This window comes from Apteryx mantelli, chromosome 2 (genome assembly GCF_036417845.1).
Source record: "Apteryx mantelli isolate bAptMan1 chromosome 2, bAptMan1.hap1, whole genome shotgun sequence".
NCBI lineage: Eukaryota > Metazoa > Chordata > Aves > Apterygiformes > Apterygidae > Apteryx > Apteryx mantelli.
Genome location: NC_089979.1, coordinates 165007596 through 165034450, shown reverse-complemented (window position 1 = coordinate 165034450; position 26855 = coordinate 165007596). Strand labels below are relative to the sequence as shown.

Here is a 26855-nt window from a genome sequence, read left to right as displayed (position 1 = left end):
TGAGCCACATGCAAATATCCAGTGGCAGATTTTGAGAGCCTGCCAAGATCCCACTGAGCCTCAGAGCCAGATTGAACGAATCCCCAAAATCAGCACCACCAAAACTCAACAGCTCTTTTGGCAAACTTTGTATCAACCTGCTTTCCAGAATTAAACAGCAGCTACAGGGTTGAGCAGCATGTGGTCCTTGCACATGGTAAGACCTCCCAAAAGCAAGCTGTAATTTTGAGTGCTCCCATTTTGGGACATTCGTTTAAGACAAACTCCCTCTGGATATCTGCGTAGGTCATCCTAACATTCAGCTCCCATTTCTATCCTTGTACTGTTCTGCCTTCAAAATGCTAGCTATACTTGTTGCTCCCATTGCAACTTCCCAAAGGGATAGCTGATTATAAGCAGCAAAGGTGGGGTTTTTGCCATGTTCCTTACCATACATCAGCTTTCCTTCCATAGCCTTCTCCACTGATAACCTCCGGGCTCATCCAGTATGGTGTTCCCGTGACAGATTTAATCCCAGTCCCAGACATGCAGATGGTCTGGATGCGTTTGCTGGCTCCAAAATCTCCTAGTTTCACATTTCCAGCAGAATCTCTCAAAATATTGGCACCTAGGGGTGAAAGGCAAAAAAATCCCAAGAGATGAAGCAGCTGAGCCAAAGTGGCCAGCACAGAGAGCAGGAAGGGCTCAGGCGAGGAGCTAGGCACTGCAGAAGCCCAAAGGGCCTTGCTCAGCTGGATTCAGCATCATGCAAGAACCCTTCTCTGAAGGCTGTCGCTCTCCAGGAGGGCCGACTCCCACCAGTCCTCCTGAATAACCTCATTCAGCAGGTTTCCCAAAGGTGAGCCCTGAACAGGAGGTGAACAACGATCCTCCCCGTGCACAGGGAGATAAACAAACCCTCAGTCCCTCTGAGTCTTCAATTCTTGGGTTATACCATATTTTCAGAAGTGTAGAGATCTGATGTCTATAAGCACAGTTAATGATAATCCCTGTTAAGAGTCCTTAATCTGGGCATCTCAAGCAGGAAGAAACACGTTTTTTTTGTTTCAGCTGCTTATTCAAGATTCTCATGGCTCAAGCAACTAGTTGAAGGCAAGAGGCAAAGCCAAGGCAAAAATACTTTAACTTCTGGATCCCGGCCCTGTGTTCTGCACACAAGATTTCATCTGGAGAAGGGAGGGGGCTAACAAATCTAGGTAGGCAGGAAGGCTCGCTGCATTAGCTACTCACCTTTAATGTCTCTGTGGACAATCATGTTGCTGTGCAAGTAGAAGACTCCCTGCAGGATCTGCCTGGTGTACTTCCGGGTGACGTTCTCAGTCAGAGCACCGTAAGCTTTTAGCTGGTCCTTTATTGAACCCTGTTTCAAACAAGCAACGTGCACCAACCGTAAGGACTAGCAGAACTAGCTGCATCATGGCACACTGACTTTTTAAACTTTCCTGACTGTTATCTCCCAGCTAGAAAAAAAAGCTCTGCTGGAGAAATGACAAAATAAAACCCCACTAGGCACTGAACAGAGCAAGGACTTGTCCCTCATGTACTAGATGCCACCAGAGAAAGATGTATGGTCTCCAATGGATATGAGTGCTATCCCTGCCAACAGCACAGGTCTTTTTCCCCCTCTAGTGGCTGGACCTTTCCAATATGGAAATGGAGAAGGACCAAACTGATGAGGGGCTACCACCCAAGGTGACAGGGTTCTTCAGGGCCGAGCTGATGGTTCAGTCTTCTATGAAGCCTTTCCCTCAGTAGATGAGGCAAGGCCAACTTCTTACAGCGAGGATTATCCACTGCCCTGAGGTGGGCAGACTCATGGTGGACAAGATCAACCCCACATAGGACTGTTTTCCAGATGCCCCAGAATGGACACGGTGCAGGTACCCTGAAATTCTGACTCAGGCGTGCAGGCTCCTAGTGGTTTGGTTTTATTGATCAAAGAGGGAAGGAAGCAGCAGTACAGACATCTATCCTCTGCAAGAGGCTACCCCCCCTTGGTTTTAGCTGTGTTTTTTGGCCACTTGGAAATAGATGTTCCTAACTACATCAGAGCTGGTTCTTCACAGGGAGAAACAGAGGCAGATTTGGGTTTCAACCACAGAGGTCAGGCATGCAGCTCCACCTCCAGCATTCAGGTTGGCTGGAAAGCACAGGGGAAACTCATCTTGTTTCTGCCTGTTCTGGGGCAGATCCAAGATTTGCCAGAGTTGTTCTCTTCTGGGAACAGCGGGACACGCTGCTCCAAGTAACTCACTCAGACTGTCCTGGCTCTTTCACATCCACCCACCTCTGCTATTGCTCTGCCTCAGCTACTATTTTGCCCTTCTTGTCTTTTGAGGCTGGTGCTGATCCTTTGGAGAGGCCTCACCTTTCCCCTTCATAGCGCTGCTGGAGTAATCTGGGATTCTCTGAAATTACCCCCTCATGCAACTTGCATGCAGGGTATGTTCCCTCAACCACAACCCTGCAAGCACTCTGATCCTGGCCACCCTCATCCTGACACGATAATCAGGAAGAGGAAACAGGACCTTTCAAGTAGATCATTCCCTTTTCTCAGCACAAATTCTAAAGAATAGGCAGAATAGGGCAGGGAAGGAAAAGAAAAGACTGTCAGCTATTTAATGGGGGTAATTATAAGAATGTCAGGTTAACGGTACATCCAAGCTTGGCTCTGGGAAGATTTTGGCTAACAAGCTGTGTTAAATTGGAAGCCTGACTAGACCCAACATTTCAGAGCTGCTGCCCTGAATGGTTTGGGACCTCATTCACTTCCACTGCCATTAGACACTGAAGCCTTGAGCTGCTTTTGTGAAATGAACCGTTGTTGTGGCATGAAAGTCAATCTGTATTTGGTCAGAGCTCTATTTTATCACAAGAAAAACAAACATTCAACTTCCAGTCTTGCTGGACACTGCCCTAGCATCAAATGTTGGTTTCCTGGCTGCTAACAAACATCAGCACGTTATAGAATAAGCAGCAAAAGGACTGCTGAAATTCCCTGGGCTTATAGTCTGGGGTCCATGCTTCACGGTTATACAGCAAGGCCTGAACGTAGAGACGCCTGCCCACAGGGGCAGAGAAGACAGTGCTTGGATGGGATTCAACCATGTGGAAATCCACCTGATTACTCATGTGCAAGATGTGTTAGCAGAACTTCTAACACACTTACTAATGACCAGAATTATTTATGACCAGATGACTTAGTCCCTTCTGACCTTACAAATCTCTGTATAAACAAGGGTTTATTCTCCTACAGTCTAGGGAATGAATCCAGCTGGACAGGCCGGACTTAGGAGAACGGATCCTCCAGCAATATAAATAGAGCTGTACTGGTTTATACCAACTGATGAGTTTGTCTAGATGGCTGATATAACTTGCATGCTCGCAAACAGAGAAAAATTTGCGTACATTCTCCAGCCTCCGGCTGGACTCTCTTAAAGCTTCTTCCTTTTTCCCTAGGAATATTTCATCCTATATCAGCAAAGTCACAAAACGATGCCACCTCTGCAAGATAGAATAATGCTACTGACAGAAGGTTCTGTCCTAAACAGGAGAAGACTCACAACTGAGTAAGACTGTTTTTAACATACACGTGCTGAAAGCCATAAATAATTGGTGACAGCTGTGGGCGGACAGCTGTACTATTAACTCTTCCTGAAGGGATTTGTAATAAATACTTATGGATGGGCTCAAGACACAGTGTTTGGAGCCAGATCTGGATGAGGTCCCACATTCACCAAGTTCAGATTCCAGACTGTGAACACACCCTGCTCCAACATTCAAACCCAAACCCCGCATTCAAGGCTTTTGATTTGACCCACTGCACATTGAGGGGCTTGACCATGACATCTGACTCACAACCTAAGCTTTCTCAAGCCCTAGGGATGCTGAGATCCACTGTTTTGATTTGGCTCATCAGATACAGAGCAGCTCAGCGTAGAGATGAGCTTCAGATCCAAACTTCACCGAACTCCAGAGCAGTCTGAATGTGTCTCTATAGCTCAGGACAATCTTTAGCAGGAACTGCACTTACCCCTGGCATGTATTCGACAAAGATGGACAGCTTCCTCTCCTCAGGGTCTCGCAAGCACCCATAGTACTGCACTATCCTGTCGTGCCGGAGAGTCTTCAGCAGCTGAATCTCACATTCTAAGGCATTTACCTCCTGCAACAAAACAGACACGCTCCGTGGGCAAACACATACCTCACCAGAACAGAAATACTACCCCAATACTGTTCAGTGCTAAACACTCTTTACAGTACTTGTGAAGCAGCCCACTAGGACATCAGCCATGTAAGGCTCAGAAATGAAGAACTCTGCCCTGAGGAACTGATAAGGAGAGAGACACAAGGGCTTGGCTTTGAGACAAATTTACTTATTTAATTATGCTCAAGGTAACTTTCTGAAAAGGTGTGAATGAGGTGTGAATGAAGGCACCAAAGCTAATGCAGCTCCCAGAGCCAAGAGCAAGAAGGCAGCAAATGTAGCAAGAAGGCTAAAACTAAGCAAGAGCAGACAGACCTGCAAGGGATGAAATCTGAGACACAGAGTGGGCCAACATGACCGAGGTACTGGGAGGGGAGGTAAAGAAATCATCAGAGCATGCTGCTCGACATCAGCCTGTCAATCACGAGCAACCACGAACCACTGGGGACCGCTCCACATCGAGGAGGCACACACAAGGCACCTTGTCTCCCATGTGTTGCCTTCTGGCAGGGACACGTGTTTCTCAGCCCCCCTATGCCCCACAGTGTGCTACAGAAGGCAGTCCTGCTCTCATACTCACTTTACTTGTCTCTTGACTGTCGGGGTCAAAAGGCACCTGCTTCACCGACAGCTCCCGGCCAGTGTCAGCATCATAGCAGAGATAAACTTCCCCAAAAGCTCCTCTTCCAAGCAGCTTACCCAGTCTCCAGTTCACAGGTGCCTGTAGAGCTACAGGAGAGACAAGAGAGTTGAGAAAAGAGCACAGCACAGAGACATCAGGGACTATTTGACCCTACATAGTGCAGACCACACCTGCAACGATATCACCTTTCTTTAGAGTCTTTCTTCCAGAAACTGCTTTATTGGGTAATGCTGAACCTTTTCTCTCTCCAGTTATAAGGGTAGTTAGCAGGATACAGCACAGCTGAGCTGCAGCCCAGGCAGAGAACAGCAGTTTTATCTCACTAGGTTGCAATCCATCACCAAACCAGCCAGAATGCACCAATTTCTATAACGTGGGCAGTCTTGCAATATCAGCCTGCAACACCATCTTTGGGTGCTGAGGTCACAGCAACGTAGGACAAAGAACAGGGAACTGATTTGTTCCCACATCTCAGGTCTCCTGGAAGCTTCCACTGTGTGAGCACATTGAGAGTTCAACATGCAAACACTTTGCTGAAGCTCAACACATCATAAACACCAGCTGAGCCCATACGTACTCTTAACTCAAGGCCAAGGTAAGGCAGAGTGTGTTATATTAAGCCTTCCTCATTGAGATGTAAGCTAGTGTAGACTGCCTCTTGCTGGGGACAGAATCGGAGTGCATTCCCAGCCTCTTGCCACAGCTCAGCTGCTGCTCAGTAACTCAGTATTTCACGGTAACTCAATTTTGTGTTGAGGTCCAGACATACTGAGACCTCAGACACTTGCGTGCTTTGATTCACTTACAGTTCCTAGCTTTAGTAGGGGAGGTGCTGAAGACCTGCAGACCTTTTTCACAATTGTTCCACCATTTGGGTCTGTACTCATCATACTGCAAGGTGCCGAGCTTGCTGTCCCCATTAAAGCTCTTGGTTCGGCTAGAAGGGACAAGTTGAAACAGGTTCTCCTGTGGGAAATAACTCCTGGGGAAAGTCCTCCGGCCTGCGTGAGAAAAAGGGGAGAGTTACAGTAAGAAAGCACGCGGCAGCTTGTATCTGCCTATCGCCATCTTCTCACATGGCTGCCCAGATGCAGTGATGCACCTCTACAAATTAAACAGAACAAGTTTAATGAAACTGAAGCAAAACCCTGTGAACATTTTTAATTCAATTTAAAAGTCGTTAACAGCAGGCAGGATTACATTTAATGCAGAATGTTTCCAGAGGGGTTTGCAACAGTTTAATTAAATTAGGTTTTTGTTTGGTTTTAATCACAATTAAACTCTGAACAGACAGGGATTTACACTGCAAATTATCCCTGGCATCCCCTAAGACCACAACACAAATGACCACACACACAGTGCCAGATCGCACGATAACTACTTGCACAAGGATGTGTCAGCGAGAGATGAAGTTCATTCTGGAAGGCTCAATATGCTGTTTGCACGCCCTCAGTATTTTTTTTTTTCCAAGGGAATTTGATCCGTATTCAGTTTTGCTTCCCACCACTTGCAGTATTGCGCAGAGAAAAGAGCTAGCAGCAGTGAGGCGATGGAGTGGTCCCTGAAGCTCAGGGCTCATCAGCTTAAAACAGAGACAACGCGAACAGACGCCACTACTGTGATTTGCCAGGGGATTTCCGATAGCTCTGCGAAAAGCCCGCTGTAAAGGACACAAACCAGCGTCCTCAAAAGCAGGTGACTGAGGGGAGGAAGAAGGTTGACTGTCAAGCATGAGAAAGAGCAGACCTTCAAGGTCTCCTAGAAGATACAGAAGAGGCAAGCAAATCCCACATGACTTGGTTCTTAACCTTTTATTGGAGATGCCTTCTTCCCAAGTCTCTCCTGTCCCAGGCATTGTTGCAAGCCGACCCCACGCCGCAACCCTGGTACCGCACCTCCCTCCCCATCTCTCCATCGTTTTCTTACCATCGCTGTAGTCCTTGCGACTTTGGGAGAGGTGGTATTGCCGAGGGAAGGTCCCACCTTTCCCAAACCTCTCACAGAACGGGATGTCGAAATCTGACAGGAGGGAAGAAGAGATGCGTTTCTTAGATCAGCTCAGTAGTGAAGGCCCAGAGTGTTTCTTACGGGAAAGCGTTCTGGTCTTCAGGCTCAATTACAGGGAAGAACGAGGTAAGAAACTGTTTGTTTGCACAGCAAGGCATTTGCCAAAGTTTGCTCTGAAATTTGTCCACAGCCACCCGTCGCTAGTGGAAAATAAGGGCAAGATGCTCTAGCCTTGGTCCCCCTAAAACCAATGGAGGTTTAACCACTGGCATTATGGACTCTGGCCCACAACAAGGCAGGGGATTAACACAGACTGTGTCTGGTTTCCAAGACTGAGTACTGAACATCTTATTTCCACATGGAAATACAAAAATTAGTGTAGACACAGAATGGCCAGGCAGGGGCAGGCCTAAATCTGGTCCAAAATCCCTGCTCAGATAGCAGCTATTTCCAAGGAAATGCAAAAATCCAGTGCTTGGCTGACATGGGACAATCCCTCACATCCTTCTCAAATGTGAGTCTTGATCTCTAAAAGTTGGAGACTGATTTAAACCCCTAGTGACCCAAATGTCCACATTTATTTTGATTAAATGCCAGAGAGCTAGGTTTAAAATATATAGAAATGATTAAAGAGCATCAGAGTAAGATTACACAGGAGATTATGCAAGAAAGATGGATGGATACCTATGAGATAAATATACACTTCAAAAGAGAAACAAAACTAGAAGCACAGGAAGCCATCGCTGGTAGCACTGAACAACTTGAGATTAAAATATCTGCCATTTCCCCCCATCTTTCACCTCCTGTTTTTCCTCCATCCAACTCTAATGACACAGCCCATTCTGCGTGTTTGTTTGTCTTAGCCTGGGGCCAGCAGCCACTCCTTGGAGACCGCTCCTGGCCCTGGCCGCGCTTCGGCATGATTTCCCCATTACACCAGCGCACCGGAGGAGCGCCTAATGGCTGAAATATGGTCAGCAAGAAAAGCAACAACGACAGGTCAAGCGGCTCACGGCGAGCCACATGCGAGCAACAATGCTGAGCGACATTTTAAGGCGAAATGCCTGCCTGACCACCAGGGACATATTAAAACTTCAGCGACATGGCCTGGCTGCAGCTTCAGGTCTATAGTTCAATCTAGAAATGCTGCCTCTGGCCAGAAATGTGTTATCATGCTACAGGCTGACTGCCATTTGTTCATTTTTAATAGCGAAAGTCATTATAATATTACAGAGTTTCCATGACTTAACCAGCTGGATGTTTATATGTGATTAAGCAGTAACCTATGATCCTTGTGAGTTACCAATACACTTTCCGTGTCAGCATGTGCAGCGTTACTAGGTCTGTCTCTTATTAATGCGAATGGAGGAGGTTTGATTCCCTGGAGTGTTCGGGACTCAGGTTTTGCAATGTAGAAAGTCAGGGCCCTGAAAGCGCCACTCACGGGAACCTTATTAGAAATAAAAGGTGATGCCACGAGGCTGTTTCTCAGCGCCTTGCAGTTACTTCCAGCCAAATGCAAGAGCAAGGACCGTTCAACATCTTCACCCAGCACAGAGCCCATCTCTGATTTTTCAACAGCTTCATGCACTTGCCTCTGCTACCTCAGGGCACTTGCTGCCAGTCTGGACTGCTGTTGGCGTAAACTGAATCCAGAATAAGGCCCTGAGGTACTTAATCCTCATTTAAGCCTTGTTGGCTCTTGCAGCAGTAGTAGTAGCACTTGAGAGAGACAAGCTTGTGTCTGATGCTCTGGGTCCTTCAACTTTGCAGACTATTCATGTTTGATCATTGCAGGGCCATTTGTGAAGTGTAACCTAAGCAATGGAGCTGGTTTGCTTGCAGGTTTTTAATTACTTTTCATGCAGTACCATCTCTCTAATAGCCTTTATCCAGTCACTTTACTGCCTGCTTTCTGCACTTTTAAGTGAACACAAACTTCCAAGAGTGCTTACCCATGCAATCGAGACCGTCTTTGGGATGGCTCTTCCTTCCAGGAACAGGGGTTTGGGTGAAGGGAGGGCTGCAAAGGAGAAAAAAAGATAGGAGTCACTTTATTACACCCAAAAGGCTGTGGACTGAATTAGGAAGTGATTACATACAGAAAGCACCAACTGTATAGAAAGACCCCCTGGTCAATTCAGTGCACTCAACTGAGCTCTCATCCTTCAGCCTGCACAAGACCGAATGCTATCTTTTGTAGGACAACAGCTTGCTCCTGTGACCAGTGCAAACATGTTCCCATGATCCTGCAAAAAACAGTTACCAGGCTGAAACAATGATGTGGCCAAAGACTGCACCTTAGCGCCTATGCACAAGACGACCTAGGAGGAAGGCTGCAGATTCCTCTCTTCCCTGAATATCAAATGCTCAACGTGCAATATTCTGCAAAAATTGCTTAGTTCCTGTGGACGTCCCCATTGGGAGTCCTTCAGCCACGCTTGGTTCACACAGATCACCCTTCTCTGCAACGTCGTCTGCTCTGTGCCTGAATTTCCCTTTCAATAAAACGGACGTTGTGGTAGAAATTTTCTTTGTAAAGTGCTCTGAAGTCTACTAATGTCACAGTTAATCACGACTGATTTGCTATGGGGAAAAGAAATTTATTGTGTTATTTCTTAACAGTGCCTAGTGCCTTCCTCTGCTCACTTGAGGCTAACGTGATCTCAAGCAATTGGCAGCAAGGCCTCAGCTACATCTTTGCAAAAATAGTCACGCTTACTCCTTTTCCTGCCTTTGAAGAGTCTAGCCCTCTTCTTCATGCCTTTTCCAGCTCTCTAGACCCCATGCACAAAGCTGCCTGCTTTTTTGAATGTAAATCAGGTATGCTACCCTCTTGCAAAAACGCCTAGCATTTGCCTCTCTGTTCCTAATAAAGCATTATAACCAGGCTGTGCTGCTTCTTGTGTTGTTATTCCTAGCAAAGTCCACGCAAAACTGAAGCTGGGCCACAGAGGCTGGGAGCAAAAGGAATCCAGCTTCAATACTTCCATAACAATGAGCAAATACATCACAGGAAATTATTAAAATCCACAGAAAGGAAATGGACCTTGACGCTGAGACAGATCCAAACCACAGAGCTGCAAAGCCGAAGCGTGCCCCACAGTCAAATCAATGCAGCCTTGGGGCTACGCGGCAAAAGCAGCGAGAAAAAGAAAAACTTTGATGCAGGTTAAAAAAAATAATTGCTTCCCAAAAGGACACTGCGTGTCGCACACAGACTACCATGTGCAGCAGCAAACGTATGGTCACGGCGCACGTGTGAGCTTGGATCTAACCCGCCACACCAACTATTGAACCGCCGTCTGCTTCAGTACAACGTGTCCTAGTTGCTTCCTGCTGAGAAGCTAAACTTAGTGGCTGATCGTCTGGTGTCCTTAGCACCTTGACTGCTGCAGCTGGGACTGCTGGCAATGCCTGGGGGCTGCTGGATTTACAAACAGTCAACGGAGGGCAGGCAGCAAGCCCGGAGGAGCAGGCACGGTGGGCTAAGGGAGCATTGATGCGGTGGCTGCAGGAAGCCAGAGGGGTAGGAGAGGACCTGACGGATTCAGAAAGCCTAGAGACAGACAACGGCAGGCTGGTCTGCAGACCCCCAAGTACGTTGTCCAGCTCGGACTGCTGCAATACAAATCACGCCGTGGCCCACTTCTCTGCAAGATAAACTCATTTTGTGGAGGTGTATCTTAATCCTGGCAGGACCCTCAGGGGATGCCACCAACGCCACCGCTCTCCCGCCGCGCACGAGAGACTGCACCTCTCCGAACGTGGCGCCATGACCGACTCACCTGTCCACAGGTCTGTCCAGCGACTGGCAGCTCCCGGACAGCGACTCGTCAGGGCTGATGAAAGCTTCGAGCATCTGACAGCAAAAGAAAGGAGAAACGATGAAATAATGTGCTATAATTCTTTAAGCTCCAGTACTAACAGTCCCTCCGTCGCTCTGCTGGAGAGCATCTGGGCAGATCAGCGTGGCTCCGTTGAAGCCGACTGATTCACACCAGCCCACATGGCCCCAGTAGACACGATATCTAGCCTAACAGGAGAGTTTTCTTCCTAGAGAAAACTTGTGTTAATGAAGCCCTCTCTGGATTATTGTTCTTCCCTATCATTATTTACTAGTAGGGAAAGCGAGGCAAAGGGAATTAGCACCCTGATGTTCAGAGCATGCTGAGAAATCAAGGAGATTCAAAGCTCTCAAAGTATTTGTGGGGGGGGGAGAAAGAAAAAGGACACAAATGACGTGCCCAAGGCTGACGGGATACTCTGTGCCACAGCCAGGATCAGCGCCGCGGGCTCCTGGCTTCCCCGAGCTGCCCTGGCACGCGAGACCAGCCTTCCTCTCCGTTGATAAGCGCGGCATCGACGGGGCTTTTGGCCGGAGGAACCGGCTTGGCTCTCGCCGGCTCAGTGAGTCAAAAGCTGCATTTGTGTCGCTTCCTGGATGAGACATTGTACTAGCCGGGGTTATTTATAGCCGGCTACTAACAATGGAGCCGTTGTGTCGAGCGGCGAACCTAGGGGCTACGCACGCGTCCGGCCCGCGCAGAGCTCGCCCCGGGCCGTGCCGCGGGCGGCGCGACGCTTCCTTCTGGCTGCAACCCCGCGGCTGAGCCCCGCCGCCGCCGCCAGCGGGGAAGCCGAGCGGCGAGGGTTAAACACCCCACGAGGAGGCACCCTCCGCCGGCTCCAGCACCCAAGCCGTTCCTTCTTCTCCGGATATGGGAACGGCCTCCTTTTCCCTGCGCTGTTCCTGCGTTAGACCTATTTATCTGGTTGTCATAACAGCTCGCCGTGTTTTGGCAGGCCAGTCCCATGTGGAAAGGGTGATTTTTCTCCGCAGTTTTTACCCCAAAGCCTGATGCTTCGAAGCGCACCAGCCAAGGAGGAGCAAGGCCCCCGTTAGACCCTGACTCCCCCCCTCTGCCAGCCATGCCACAGCCCAGCGGGCCTTTCCTTGCAGTTAACACAATGCTGGAACGGACTTGTCATTCCCCAAAAGCACAGAAACGGGGGCAGAACCGGGAATCTGAGCGGGGTCCATATTCCACCTCTGACCATCTACCAAGCTGGTCTCAAGCGGCATCCCCTAAAAGGCAGCGAGCACCAGGTTACAGGTGATTTTGCAGCAGGCACATATAAAAGCTGTAGCCCAAGGACATTTTGAGGGCAAAATCCCTATGGGGAAAAGCATGGCTATTCAATGAGGGGAAAAAAAACAAAAAACAAAAGCAGTTTTTCCTGCATTCATCCACCTCCGGGGAGAAGGGCAACATGCCACCCACAGTGTAATGCTGGGGAGAAGCGAGGAGAGCAGCTGGGAAACGTCATGGGGGCAGAGCTCAGCGCCCAGCTAGGGCTAACGTAGCTCCGTTAGCGGCCAGATTTACATCCAAGGGGGGTTTCACGCGGGCCCTCCCCCTGCACGTACGCACACTTCGTCTTAATCCTACCAAACATGTTTGGAAGTCATGTAAAAACAATAGAGGGCCAGCTTTTGGCTGCGAGCAGCACGAGATACATCTGCACGCCGACGCTGCCAAGACTCACCCGGAGCGACTTCTTATTTTATTAATGGCTGCATAATAAACCGTTAAAAACACAGCTTTGCCATGGAAACGCTGGCTGGGGCTGCGTGCGAGAACGGAGCCGGTGGGTGCTATCCGAGCGTAGGAAATGCTCGCCGGGCAGGATCCTCGGGGGCCACTGCCGCCGCAGCCTGCTCGCACGAGCTGCTCGGCTTGGGGCTCCTCCGCCTCCCTCTGGCGAGCGGCGGATCCCGGCCCCGTCCTCCCAAGAGCTCTGCAAAAGCCAGTCTTGCCCCCAGCGAGCCCGGGGTACCGCCTGCCTCGAGCCCTTGGGAGCTAGAGCCTGAGCAGAGATGCAAGCGGAGCGGGAGGCGTGAGCGGTTTTCCTTCTGGTCCCTCGACGCTCAAGACTCCCTGCTGCTGCAGGCAGCTCAAGGGGGAGGTATTCCTCACCGCTGCGCTTAAGAACAAGCTGCTCTTTTATTACTGAGGGATTGTGATCTACAAACTGTTTAATACGGGAGGAAAGAAAAGAAAAAAAAGGGGGGAAGGAGAGACGGACAAAACCCACAGAGAGAGGCTACAAACAGGGCCAAGTGCTGTAACCAGAGCTGAGGCAGAAACAGAGCTCCGGGAGCAGCGAGAGCTGCTGCCCCGCGTTGCGGGGCGGCTGCAATCACAGGCAGCTGGCTGCTGGCACGCTCCCTCGCGCTCCCTGGGATCCGGGGAGGCTGCGGCCGCGAGGGCCCATGAAGGCACGCGCCGGAGCCGGGCTCCTCCAGCGCCACCTGAGATGCCCGAGCACGCTGCAATCGCGGGGCAGACAGCCCCCGCGCACGCCGGCCCCGCTTACGTTCTGATCCATGGTCTCGGGGATGAACTCGCCCTCGCTGTTGATGCTGGTGTAGGATCCCTGGCGAGCGATCTGCTGCTGCTCTTCAGGAACGCTGCCCGGGGGCGGAGAGCTCCGGCCGGTGTGCAGAGAGCCTAGGACACGGGTAAAGACATGGGTCAAGGATGGAAGGAATTGCCACCGAGTTCCTTCCAGGGATGCTGCTCCAGGGACCGAAAACCTCCTGGGGATGTGCCTGGGTTTGAACTTGGGTGGAAGGGAACGGAGGAGCTAGAGATGTGATGCTCTTTACAGCAGGGGCATCCTACAAAGCTTTTGCAACCTGGACACTTGGTTTCGCTGCGGGGTCATACGACATCTAGCTTTCAGCCTACTCTGGCCCCTAAGAGCTTCGCACTGTGTCTAGGTACTCTGCTGATGCCAGGAAGAAAAGGACTCTTGAGTTTTGTCGTAATACAACCAGGCAAACTCAAAGCAAAACCCACCTTCCTCTCTGACCTCCGGGTATTTCCTCCCTGGATCACGTCACCGCTTGGTTCGGCGACGCGGGAAACAGCCTCGCTGTGCAACAGCGCTTACCCATTTCATATATGGGCAGCAGTTTGTACCGAAATTCTTCCTTCCCTACGTGAAAATGAAAAGGAAGGAAAAAAACAGTCCTCGAGCCCAAGAACCACAGAGAGGGAGAGGACCTACGGGATCAGCTCATCCCAGCTCCCTCCTGGGAGAGGGTGACGTTCCCTATCAGCAGCCCCGGAGGCTCGCCCGCTGCAGCCGGCAGAGCCTCCACGCCAGGCAGAGCCACCTGGAAATCCCTAGGGCCGTGCAGTGCCCGGTGTGTCCCTCACCACTCATTTTAAGAGAGGGGCTTCTACTTTGCACCCAGGAGAGAACTCCACAACTTCATTAGGTCGGTGTCCCATCCCTCCTCCAGATCCCCCAAATCCACCTGAACTGATTCCTTGAGCCTTTTTAGGATTCAGGGAGTGTTGCCCTCACTTGGCCTAGACACACAGGCTTGGCTCCCCTCGTCTTTCTGCAGTCCCTTGGCTCTATCCCTGAGCTGTCATCACTCCGCAGCAAGGAACTGCTGACGGAGGTCTGTGCTGCTCTGTGCTGGAGCGGTAATGGGCCAGCATTGTGCAACACGAGCCTTCGCACAACACAACAACTTGGTTTTTTTAAGAAAACCTCTAAAAGGCACACATCCTTCAAGAGCTAGAAAGAACATGGCGATGCACTTCCCTGCGCTCCTTACCGGCTTTTGCTGCACTCTCGCCAACCCATTGGTTTGCCATTATCATTTGGCACAACGTGCCCTGGGCTAAGCACGATATTTGCAAGAGAAAGGGGCTGGAAAGGGGTCTACCCTGTCGTGAAAAGCCAACACCGATCCATCAGCAAAACATTGCTGCTGCTATTCTGCATCACAGTTACTGCGCCGCATTGATCTCCGGCGCAACTCCATCAGCACGATCAGCACCACCGATCTGCGAGTCCCCACCTGTCACTTGAACCGATGCACATCAGGAGCTGCTAACGTTAACAGCGTCACACTAGCATTAAAGTTGATTAAATCAGGCTGGCTGGATTTACACCAAACATACAGATATCTCTGTCCCATTGCACATCTCCCTCCAGGCTCCTTGTTGCTTGGATTTTAAAAATAAGAATCATACACAGCTTTGAGTTACTTTTTTTTCCTTCTTCCTATTTGCTCCTTCACAGATTTCCTGCAGGATAAGAACGCAGTGAAAAAAGTCTAACTGAAGTAATGCCAAGATCAAGGAGGGAGACTCTCTCAAGCGCTGCAGCGCTCATAATGAACTGGCTTTGCACCAGCCCTAGGAACAAAACCAGTTGGGAAGTACAGCATCCTCTCTTGGAAGATAAATAAATGAATATGTTTAACCATTTAACGGTTCAGGCACCCTGAATAAATCACTGCATTATCATTCCCTCATTTGCTTAGCAGATGCCAACCTGGAATGGTGCGTAAAGACGTTAAGGTGGTCCTGGCTCCAAAGAGCTGCTAGATGGTTTGACACGGTGCAACTGCGGCGTCTTCACTCTGTTGGGCATCTTTGTTACGGCTACTCTCGGGCGTGGGTCTGCTTGGGCAGTGCTGGGATCTCTCCCTACGATAACCCAAAAGTTTCCCAGAAAGCCTTAGGCTCGGATTGGACAGAGAGCTGCACATGTCCCGTCTGACTCTGAACCCAGGTGTCAACTCCAGGGAGTTAAATGAGATTTCTCAGAAGCGTAAAGACTTTGCCTCATCTCACATTAGGTCTTTGCCTGTCCAGCTACTCCCAGGCACTCAGGTCAGTCGTACTTGACCTTCCAGAATCACGTTACCTGCCAAAAACTTAAAAAGGGGATAAGACACCAGCCGTTTCCCAGCAGGCAAGGAAGTTAAACAAAACAGGCAGGCTTTTGCATGGCTGGAAACTGCTGGATTAAATTAGATCCCTTTTCAGTCGGGCTGTTCAGGTGGATAAAGCCACGTAGGAGCCGTGGTGAGTAATTCGTGCAGCTTCACACCTATGGGAGCAGCGGCTGCTGCTTCGCCTCCACGTCCCCTCTTCTGGCCACGCGGGAGCAACGGAGGGAGGCCCTGGGAGTGTGGGAACAAGGCTCCCAGGCCCTCTCAGCCCTGCCCAGGGCCCAAAATGGAAACCAGGGGCAATGCGAGGCATATCAAACGGATTAGATAATCCGGCTTTATCCACCTAGAGACAGGCTTGCAGGTACCGGTTTATAAGCCAAACTCCTGGCCAGAGCTCAGCAGCCCTGTTCAGGATCCCTGAACTCGGAGAAGCTCTGCATCTTGGCACCGGTCGAGCATCTGACCTCAACTACCCTTTGGACCAAGGTGCTTTGGGAAGGGATTTCTGCTCCACGTTACGTGCTATAACGTAAAGCCACATACTGGAGAGGAGAGCACAGCATGTCCCGAGCGGGGCGAACCAGGCCAGCACGGAGACTCGCAGTCACTGCTGGCATCTGCTGGGGTCTTTCATGTTCCCATCTGTTTTTTTTAATTTTATTTAAGCAGCAGCTTTCATGCAGGATGTGCAGAGCTTACAGCGCTGCGTGTACAGCCAGCTCCCCGGTGCCAGGCTTGGCTTCCCTCCGCCTCCGCCTTCTCCAGCTTCGCCCTTTCCCCACCCCAGCAGATCCTGCCCAAAACTTCACCCACCGCTGCTGGGACATCAAGCAGGGGTCCCCAGGGAGGCGCAAAGCCCCCTGACAAGCCGGGACAGGGTCTGTGGGCCTGTCCCCAGAAGTGTCCCCATAGAGTTTCCTCCTTTTGGGGCCACCACGTTCCCCTCTGGGCTTGAGCAGAGCCTGGGGCTCAGATGTGAACGCCTCGGAGCGAGGGAGAGATGACGTCTCGCTCCCTACCATCTCTCTCCCCGGAGCAGTCAAATCCTCCCCGAGTGCCAGCCGGGGTCAGCTGCCGCTGCACACGGGTCCTGCTACCAGCACCACCGGGTCACCGCGGCAAGGCAAGTCTCCGAGGCGAAAGGCCAGCCGTTCTCCCGACCGGTCCGCGTTCAGCAGCGCCGACTGGGCTAGCGCCAGCGCCCGGTCTGCAGAAGGTCCGCAGGCACCCAGTGCCATGGCTCAGCGATCCGGCTTGCCACCGCGGAAAGACGAAATAAGTAAAGAAACAAAGCTTTTGGCTTTGAAATGCTGAGTCCGGAATGGGGTTCTTGAACGTTCTGGGGCTGACGTTGTGAAACATGTCTTTCCTCAAAGTAAATAAAAAAAAACCTCGGTTATCAGAAAATGCAGAACCCCACTAGCTTTTAGCTAAAGTTTTCTGGCACTCGGCTGAATGTTTTCAGACCCTGGTCACCAAGAGACTGGAACATTTTCCATTTCCAAAGAAAAAAAAAATGGGGAGGGGGGGGAGATTTCCACTGAAAATGTTTATGAAAAAATAAATATAAATATATATATATTTTGACTTTGCGTAAGGTTTTTCAAGGACAGGGAGTGAAGAAGTTTTCTGTCCAGCAGACGTAAAAATAGCCAGTTCTTCTCCAGAACATCTACCCTCTTCCAATCTGCTCGTGCCAGCAACATACAGCTTTATTTTTTTTTGCTCCCGCTAACATGGCAAAGTCAGCAGAAAAACACAAGACATCTCAGAACCACTGAGAACGTGACCCTGAACCACCTTTTTTTATTAAGCTGCTTTAAATCTCCTTATAAATGTGGTTTTAAGAGAAAAGCTGAACTGAGTTAAGATCCTCACTTGATAGCAATCACTTTGATGACAGCAGCAGCAAACACTGAAATATTTTGCAACTACAAGCAAAAAAAATACTTTCTCCGACTGAAATCCCAGTCTCTTAGGCTGCCTTTTGACTATTCACCAAGTTTAGTAAAATCCCCCATCCCAGAACCATAGCACAGCACCATCTCTGTCCATTTAAGGCCTGACCTCCAGTGTTATACCCCACCTGAAACGACGCCCTCCCTTGCAGCCCACTGGAGCGTCTGCTCAGCTGCTAGATTACCCAGTTCTGACTCAGGAGGGTAAAAAAAGGAAACGAAAAGCAAAAAAACAAAAGCGGCTGGATTGCGAGCGCCTAAGCAGGGCTGTATCACCTTTGTACAGACGCCAGCTAACCCCAAACACAAGTCTGGCGTGCTGTCAACATGCAGGGGGGCTGTTGCCACCTCTGCTGCAAATTAAGAGTAAGACTTGGGGTCTGTGAAGCAAAATTAGAGGGATGCCTGCAGCACGGGCTAGTTCCCTTTGCTACCTACGTTATACCAGGGCACCGAGGAGAGAGTTTTCCACATGTGCTTGCAAGCAGCAAGCAGCCTCGGCAGCAGATCTGCCTGCGACACCCGGTGCTGCCCAGGCCTCCTGTTGCGTTACCTAGATTAAACCCGTATACGCTACAACCGTTCCTCCACTCAGCTATTCAGGCGATTACCGTGCGCTCTTGACAACTCAGGCGGTGGCACAAACCTGGTCAGAGACTCTCCTGGTCTTACAGTAAGGAGAGGCCATCAAAGCATGGCATCGAAACCAGTAAGAAAGCCTCACTTTGCAAGAGCCCGTTTTCTCGCTAGCACAGCTACACACGGGATCGATTTTGCCTGCGACGCTTGGTTCACCCACCAGTGACAGCTCCCAGTGCCACAGTTCTTTACTGGCTTATATTAACAGCTTAACAAGTGTCCAAAAAAATAAAATAAAAATAAAAATAAATTAAAAAAGAGCAGCAGAGATGTTATTTTGCTCAAGAACAGTTTCTGCCGAGGCTCTGCGCCTTACCCTGTGTTTGTGTGTGCATTTCATTCAGAATCATCTAGTGACTCTGGGCAAAGTCTCAAGAGCCGTGTGAGCTAGAAAGAAGAAAGAAAAAAAAAGATGATAGGAAAAGATATCCCTGGCACATCCAAACAACGGGACCAAAGAGCTCTTGTGGACATACCACCTGCCCCCAGCTTCAGTAAGAGTTAGGCATGGCCATCCCAAGGGCAGAATCGGATCTACTCTTGAAAAATGTTTCCTATATATCGTTGCCTGAGATGCAACAAACTGCAGCCTGCGTTATCAAGGCAGCACAGGCTATCAGGCAGAAACCGCAAATCCTTAGAGAGAAATACTCTTTGGGGCATGGAGAAGAGTCTGGAAGTGCTGATTGCCATATAAATAGGGAGCATCTTTGGAGGATGAAGTGCATCTTCATGTATATTTGTATAGGAGGGCCCCGCTTCATTCAAGACCTCTGACGCTGTCATTTCTACACTTCTCAAATAAAGGGAAGGAAATGATAGGGCTCTGCAGAAATTACCCTGTAACCAGCTCCCACAGATGTGGCAGAGAACATTCAGTGTAAGACAAATCATTACGCCTGCCTAGAGGTTGTTATATGAATTATACTCCTGCTACACAGTCCTAAGGACTGCTTCACCGGCTCCGTACACAGCACGCTGTTCTCTAAGGTCCAACAAGGTTCTTCACACAAAAGGTCCTACAAACACTGATGATCAAGAGTACCTATCATTTCAAATAGTTCAGTGTATTTTAAAAAGCAAAAAAGGCACAAACTCAAGCATAGAAAACCAAGGCAAAGGCCACACAAAGCTAACAAACGGCAGTCCCCATAGGGCTGCAAGAAGACAAGGTGTTTGCCAGCCTGGCTTCGGAGCGAGCAGGCATCTGCTCCTAGCGCTTCTAAAGGGCAGGGATGGTCCCCTTCATTTGAAAGGGGACCACTACGAAACACTACACCTCCATTTGCCTAAGAAACCACAGAGGTAACTACTGCAGACTCCATTTCACCAACAAGAAGAACAGATCAGTGACACTGAGACACATCTCGCCCTCAGGCCGGTGAGAGGTGTAAGCAATTCCCACAAAGCCAGGAGGACCTGGGCCTGTGGGAGAAGCTGGCTCAGCTAAGGAAGCTAAGCCCAGCCAGCCACATATTCACCCACCTGGGAAAGGGAGAGAGCCGCAGAGAGTATGAACTGCAGAAGCTTATAGGAGTACGGATGTCAAAGTCTGGAAAAGCCTGGGCTTTCTGCAGGTCCTCACTCTTGACTATGATGAAACTCAGCAGCACCAAATTTATCAGATGCTTTTATCATGGCATTTCCCCCCTCATGCTACACCTCGGATCCTCTGCCCTCCCTTAGCTTTCATGCTGACTTTCTGCTCATCACAACTGTATCCGACCTGTGCAGCTTGCAGAGGCTCTTCCACAGATGGAGAGATAAGCAGCAGCTGCACTGAGCTCCCGGGGGGAGACATGAGGGTGGCAGTCCAAACCGTGACAGCTACAGGGATTGCGGGGGAAGAGAGAAAGGGGACGATGGTCCAGTTTACAACAGCACAACACACCCCGCAGAGTGTTGCATTTCACCGACCTGTGGAATACTTCCGCGTCCTCTCAGAGTCTTTGTACAAGGATCCCATGATATCGCCCATGGATCTGGAGATCCTCATTTCATGCTGCTTACTGTTGTTCGGCTGCAGGAGCTGGGAATCAGACAAAGGGAACAATTGGACTCTGCCAGAGGCCAGGGCCCTTCCAAACACGCCATGGGAAACCCTGTATTTGGCTCCCCAATCTGACCATTCTCCTCCCAAAACAAAAAAAAGACTTAAGTGGAATCTAGGGTAACCTAAAACAATTCATAAACAATTCACCTCTATTATTAAAATACTCTACTAACATAAAAACTGAGTCCCAGTTGACAGTGATAAAATGACAAAAAAGACATAAAAGACTTCCTGGGTATAGCTGCACTGCATTATTTCCAGGCAGGTAAGAGGGACTGATCCCTGCTCTGAATCCGGGTTTGTTATCACAAAACCAGAGACTCTGCTCCGCGCTCCCTAGACTTCAGTGGCAGCAGTTGTATTTATATTGTATTTATAATCCTAAGCATTGCATAGGTTCTTCTGCAATGCTGCGGATGCAGGATCAGGCCCTGCAAGGGAAGACAGACAAGGGGGAGAGTAAAGGAGAACCGTGCATGCAGCTGGTAACTTCACTGGTAGCAGCCAAGTCTTACTGAGATAATATGCTACCATGCGCTATGGTCTTGCGATAATTTTATGTATGTCCCCCAGAACCACACATCCTTAAATGCAGGAGTACGGTTACACGCTTCACGCTGAGCTGGGTCTGCCCTCAAAGGTATGCAGGAATCCACCTGGCTGCCCTGCCATTAGTATCCGATGCATGATACTGCAACGTTTCTGCAGTTGCTAGTGCAGATTGTCCCATTTCTGCTCAGGACTTCTGAAACCCCAACTGACTGCTCAGTTTTCCTCGGGGCCTCTGGGCGCCGCACTTTTGAGAACCTCCCAAAGAGAGCAGAGACATCCCGGGAGCTAGGAGCATCAGTGGCAGCGTGAGGACAAGCGCTGTGCCTTTCGAGACTCTCAGTCTCCCTCTCCGTACTTCTAGGAAACGAAAGGAAGAAAGTGTTGCAACATCTGCAAATCCCTTGCTTTACAGTCTGTGCTTGGGGCAGCACGACATGTGCTTTGGCAAGACGCTCCGTGCACATGAGGTCAAGCTAACAGGCTTAACTGCAAAACCACGGAGCTCAGGAAAAAAAAAGAAAAAAAAAAGACAGTTCTGCAAGAGACTGAAGGATTTTCTAGTTTGCTCTCCCTGGTCTTTACAGTTTCAGCACCACAAGGAAGCAGCGGTCCCCACACTGCTGCCTTGCGTAGCAAGGGCCAGGGCAGACATGCTGCACGTGGAGACAGCTACAGAGGAATGGTCGCAGCATCCCGCAGCAGAGAGCACAGGGGGTTCCCTTGGGGTTTCACCTTGTTTCTTGCACAGTATTTAACCCCTCTCAGGTTGCAGGAGGAGCTAGCAGGAGCTGAACAGCCACTCGCCTCTGCGCTGCAGATGCAGAAGGGCTGCAGAGCAGAGGACGATTATGTGCCAGGTGAGCCAGGGCAGGGTGGACCCCCCCTCCAGGACCAGCTCACCCTCAGCTCCGCGCTGTCAGGAGGTTCGTTTCCACTCCCTGACACAATAACAAGGCGTCTCGCTCCGGACACAAAAGAGCAGGGAAGGTGACTGACTCACATTCGCTTTCTTTGGAGCGCTCACAAGGATCCGCAGGCTCTTCAGGGAAGGGCTTAGCTCCAAGTGTTCCATCGCTTTGTCCAAATCTTCCTGGGATTTCAGTGGGATCAGGAGCTGGAGGGAATTGAACAAACACCGGCACGGGGGAGTGTCACACATTTGGGTAAACAGAGGAAGCCAGACCCTCACAGTGAGCAGCTCAGGGATTGGTGGACAAGGGGGGGAGCTGAGAACATGGACAAAAAGCAGAGCCCCCATGCCTTCCAGCCTGTGGAGCTGTAATGTCATCCTCCAAGTCCTCGTCTGCCACGGGATAGACACAAAACCACAACAAAACACGTCTGCAAGGAGAGTGCTTAAAGGTCACATCACCAATTCAGCTAGTGGGCAGAGAAGAGGGCTGAGACCAATCCTCATGTTTGCTACCTGCTATTCTGGGGCTGGTCTGTCCCTGGAAGTTGCAGGCAAGACCTGCTGCTCCCCAGCCCCAAATCAGGCCTATGCATTCCACTTGGGCTGAAAAGAGCCCAAGTTTCTTCCTGAGGAGAAGGCCATGCAACGGTGCTCTGAGAAAGCAGAGAGCTACACCCAAGCATTGACTCTGGGAGACCCTCGGTGGCCTCCCTACTGCTGCAATCTGTGATTCTGTGCACTGACACAGTTTCCCTAGCATTTGAGCACTGGGTGAAATCAAGGAACATCTCAAGTAGGAGTCTACCTGTTTGGTGTGAAAGGTGTGCATTTCCCTTCCTCCAGGAACCACACCTTTGACTCGCCGCAGGACAAATTGAGCTTCTGCTCTTTATATGGTGAATAGGCTGAGAAACAGACAGTGCCCTGTCTGTAGAGCAGCTAAAGGTCCCAGTGTTTTCTCCATAAGGGGTAAACTCTTGCCCTCATATCTCCAGAGGGAATTTCACCCCTCTGGCATCGCTGTGTGGTGTACCGCATCATGCAATTGGACTGCAAAACTTCCAATGCTTAACACAGCTGCTTTTCAGAGGGGTTCTGTGGCATTCTGCTGCCCCGGGCTATGACTAAAAACACGACTATTTGCCCCATAACCTGCCACACTCTGCCTAACATCATAAAAACAGGCCTCAGGCTCTGTAGGTTGCCTAGGGCATTGGCACTAAATCCAGCCAACAGAGCACATGTTCTCGCCTGTGCCAAAGTACACAGCACTTCCACCTACCAAAGGGACCAAGTGGCCACAGCTCCCAGTATGCTCCCACTGACCTTGCTGGGAGCCACAGCTGCGGCCCAGCACTTCTGAAAGGCAGGCCAGCTCTCCAGGTGACCAGAGCTCATGCCGCCAGCCACAGCAAAAAAGCTTCAGTGCCTCAGATCAAACCCCCAAGAAGACACTCAAAAGCTGCCTGTGTCTCCCTTTTTGATCATGGGGTGTTACCAAGGGTTTGGCTGTTGGCCCATAGGTAAATACTCCTCAGACTGCGTGCATCGAGGTTAGGATTTCAGGAGTGACCAGGTCAAGGGAAGGCTGTGGGTCCTGACCAGCAGAGATGAGGTTTCATCTTGGGAAAGCGCTACAGCCACTTCATCCACCCAAGGACCGCAGTCTAGTCCTGCCAGGCTCCATCTTAGACGTCTGTGTGGCTGCTGTTTCTGCAGGGTCTGAACACCTCAAGGTTTAGATCAAGTTTCTCCTCTCCTGTGTTTTGCAGACAGGGAACTGAGGCCATCTGAAACAGGTGGCCTGCATATGTTTAGCATCAGGTGGAACATCATCCTCCCCCACCAAGAGAGCCTACCTCCAGCAGCTGTGGATAGCAAAGGTCTGAAGCTTACACCTATTGTAGGCACCCAGCTTTGAGACACTAAAGGACAGATCCACAAAAGAGCTGGAGCATAGCAATACCTAAGTTTTATGCACCCTGCTATCCTGCGGAGTTTACAGTCCCAAATTAGATAATACCCAGGACTCCAACAGTATGCTTGGGATGCTCAAGTATCCAGAAATGGGATTCATGGACAAGAGAAGGGAGTTGTCTGGCATAGCCACCGGTAATTGCTGAAGAAAGACGAGGGCAGTTCTCAAAAGATACTTAAGCAACAAACTCCAGGCTGAAGTGCCCATCTCAGCTAGGAGCACTCTTCCGGTGTAAGACATACAAACGTGATTGAGACATTTCTATGAAAAGCCAGAAGAGGAGACTCCAGAGCAAAGCATTTAGCACTCTCACCCAGGAGGGAGGAAAACCAGGTTGTGTAGCCTTTGTTCAAAGCCTGTTTAGTTATTTATGTGTAGGAAAAGGACTCCAAGAGGAGCTCTTCAGAAAGCCTCGCCCCAGAAGGTCCTACAGCCTGTCAAGGGGCTCAAGTCCTCAGCCAAACCAGATGGGGAGGAGAGAAAGACATCTTTGGAAAGATGTTTCTTACCTCCCAAGAAAGTGATCTAGTCAGCTGGGGATAACAGGGAACACCAACAACAGCCTTGTCTGGGCTGGCCCTCACAAGCAAGGCTGGAAAGAGATGCCCTGTTGGGGATATGGCTTGAACATGAGTGAGGAGAAAGTACCCACCGGATAGGTATCAGCTATTCAGGGCTTTCAGGAGGTCCATGGAGTTTAATAGTTAGGCCATGGTTAAACTTTGGGATCTGAATGAATCACCCAAGGTCACAGCAGATATCAGGCAAAGCTGGTATTGAAGGCATGTCTCCCAAATGCTGGGCAGTTGTCCACAGATAGCCTTTTTCCTTAAGCAGTAAAGACTAAGGGATATTCTCTCAGTACATTGCCTAACCCTCTTGAAGTTCACAAGGGCTCTGCAGGTGTATCAAGCAGAAAAAGCCTTCCTTCCTCTGCTCACCTAAACAGAAATGAGAACGGTGAAACACTGCTCCCCCTTGTTTCACCCACAAGCAGAATTTGACTCAACCATTAGTTCCACTGCTCACTCATCCCTTTACAGAGCTCCTCACAAGTGTTCAGAACTGCAGTCCCTCGGCCTCTGCTTTGAACAAAATGTTCTGCAGGTCACTCCTCCTCACTCCAATATCACAACACTAACACGTTTGCATGCCTGCTTCAGAGGAGCCAAAAACATCAGGCAGAAATTGTCCTTCCCTAAAAGGGACTGCAGCCAGTATTTAGCTTGGCTTTACCTATTACCCACATCTGGCGAGTAGATTTTGCTCCACTTGGCTTCCAGATTGTGGTACACATGTGGGCATCAGGAATAGATATCTACTAAACATAAAACTCAATATAGATACATGCAGAACCACGGAAGTAATCGCCAGGGTGCATTTCCAGTAACCGGGTTCCTTCTGTATATAGTGAGCAACCATGACAAACAGCAAAGTTCACCTACACAGAAGCTTCACCAAATGAAGCTTATTAGATTTTCTTCTTGCTTTTAAACAGTACACTCCTTTGGAGGCTAATGTTGCAGTATGGGACTTGGCAGCCAATCTATTGCAGTCTCACAAGTCTAAGAAAGTGAGTGCAAAGAATGAGTTTTCACTGACCACAACAGTATTACTAAATCTCACTGTGTAAGATACACTAGAAAGCCAAAGAATAGTAGGAAACAGGGATGGGGAAAAGTCTGAGAGGTCAATTAGTTCATCTTCCCAGTGCAGGACCAAGTGGCATCAGCAGTTCTTGACAAAGGTTTGTTTAATCTGCTTTTAAGCCTTCCCCCAGAAATGGCAGTTCTACCATTTCCCTAGGCTTTAACGCTCCTTAACCTTTCTAAATGATGACAAGAGATAGCCCTTGCCTCAGAGGAGACAGGCAAATGGAGGTCAGAAGGAAACTGGTGGTGCATCAAGGTTCAGCATTCTGCCCAAGGTCACACCACAAGTTGGTAGTGGAGATGGGACAAGTGAAGAGATGGCACACAGCCACACCTGGTGCCACAGGGAGCAGCTGGTTAGCAGTGCATGCAGATAAAACTCAGAGAGAGCATTTGCTGAGCCAGTAGGAGCCAGCGTTCAAGCCATAACACTGCCAGCCATCTACAAGTCACCACATCCTGCTGTCCGTGGTCAGGCAAGATTTTGCTCTCCTGTTCATCAGAAAGATGAGCCCAGCCTAACACTAACATGCAGACATGCCCCCTACACCATGCTGTATGCCCGCGGTCAGGCCCTGCTCTTATCTATACCAGCCCGAGCCTGTTGCTTCCACAGCCCCACCAGGATGTGATTCATGCATGCCCCTACTCCACCCAGCCAGCATGGTCATCTCACTGAACTTGGCTTCAGGAGTCCTGCTTCACTGGGACGGAGACTGACATTTAATAAGTGTTTGTAGGAGGCAGTTGGCCTTAGTGTAATTTTGGTCTACAAGGTGCTATTGCAACAGAAACATCTAATGGCAGCAAGCAAAGAATTACTGTACAGCTTCCTTTGGGTATGAAGAAAGGGTGAAACATTTTCTTGTAATGAGTCTGTGGTCAGGCCTTCTAATCCCTATGGTAACTAGGAGTACCCAAAGGCCTGCTTGTGGTCCTGCTATGTGCTGTACACATGCCTAGGAAGACAGTTTCTAGCATGGGATAAAGTACATTACCTAGGCTTCTATTTGCTGTTGTTGGAAAAAATACCTCTTCCAGAGGAAAGAAACCTGGAATGAAGTGAGTCATTCCTGGAGAATTCAATGGCAGGCTTTTCCCGGGAGGGCTGTTGGAGAATGCCCAAGATTAGAAACCTGACCACATTCAAAGCTACAGACTAGTGGACAGTTTGGTATCAGGAGGTAACTATTACAGAAAAATAGCAACTTTTTTGTGGTCAAACCTCCACCAACAGGGAAGAGAAAGAAAAGAGAAAGCTTTCTCCACATCTTCCCTCTCCATTCATACTTTAATGAAAGGCCCCTAATCATTTGCAATTAACATTCTAATAAGTAAGTTGTAAGGGCAGTTCCAACAGAATCAGTGTTTCAAAGCTACCTATTTGTCATTTTGCCCCTTTTCTCTCTCCCCAAAGATGAACCCAACTTGAGAGTTCAGTGGCTCCAGCTCCCTGTACAGCTCAGGGCAAGATACCTTGCAA

At 49.6% G+C, this 26855-nt stretch overlaps 1 protein-coding gene across 1 annotated transcript in view; it reads right to left on the bottom strand.

The window, feature by feature from the left end:
• LOC106494845 (mitogen-activated protein kinase kinase kinase 3-like) overlaps window positions 1-26855 on the bottom strand; it is a 78478-nt gene that overhangs the window by 3916 nt on the left and 47707 nt on the right. Inside the window, exons 6-16 of the mRNA XM_067291985.1 lie at window positions 21830-21943; window positions 20142-20253; window positions 13239-13372; window positions 10646-10719; window positions 8813-8880; window positions 6777-6869; window positions 5657-5851; window positions 4788-4936; window positions 4034-4165; window positions 1231-1360; window positions 430-607 (exon numbers count right to left, since the gene is read on the bottom strand). Of these exons, the coding sequence (XP_067148086.1) occupies window positions 430-607; window positions 1231-1360; window positions 4034-4165; window positions 4788-4936; window positions 5657-5851; window positions 6777-6869; window positions 8813-8880; window positions 10646-10719; window positions 13239-13372; window positions 20142-20253; window positions 21830-21943 (1379 nt within the window). The remainder of the gene's footprint in view (window positions 1-429; window positions 608-1230; window positions 1361-4033; window positions 4166-4787; window positions 4937-5656; window positions 5852-6776; window positions 6870-8812; window positions 8881-10645; window positions 10720-13238; window positions 13373-20141; window positions 20254-21829; window positions 21944-26855) is intronic.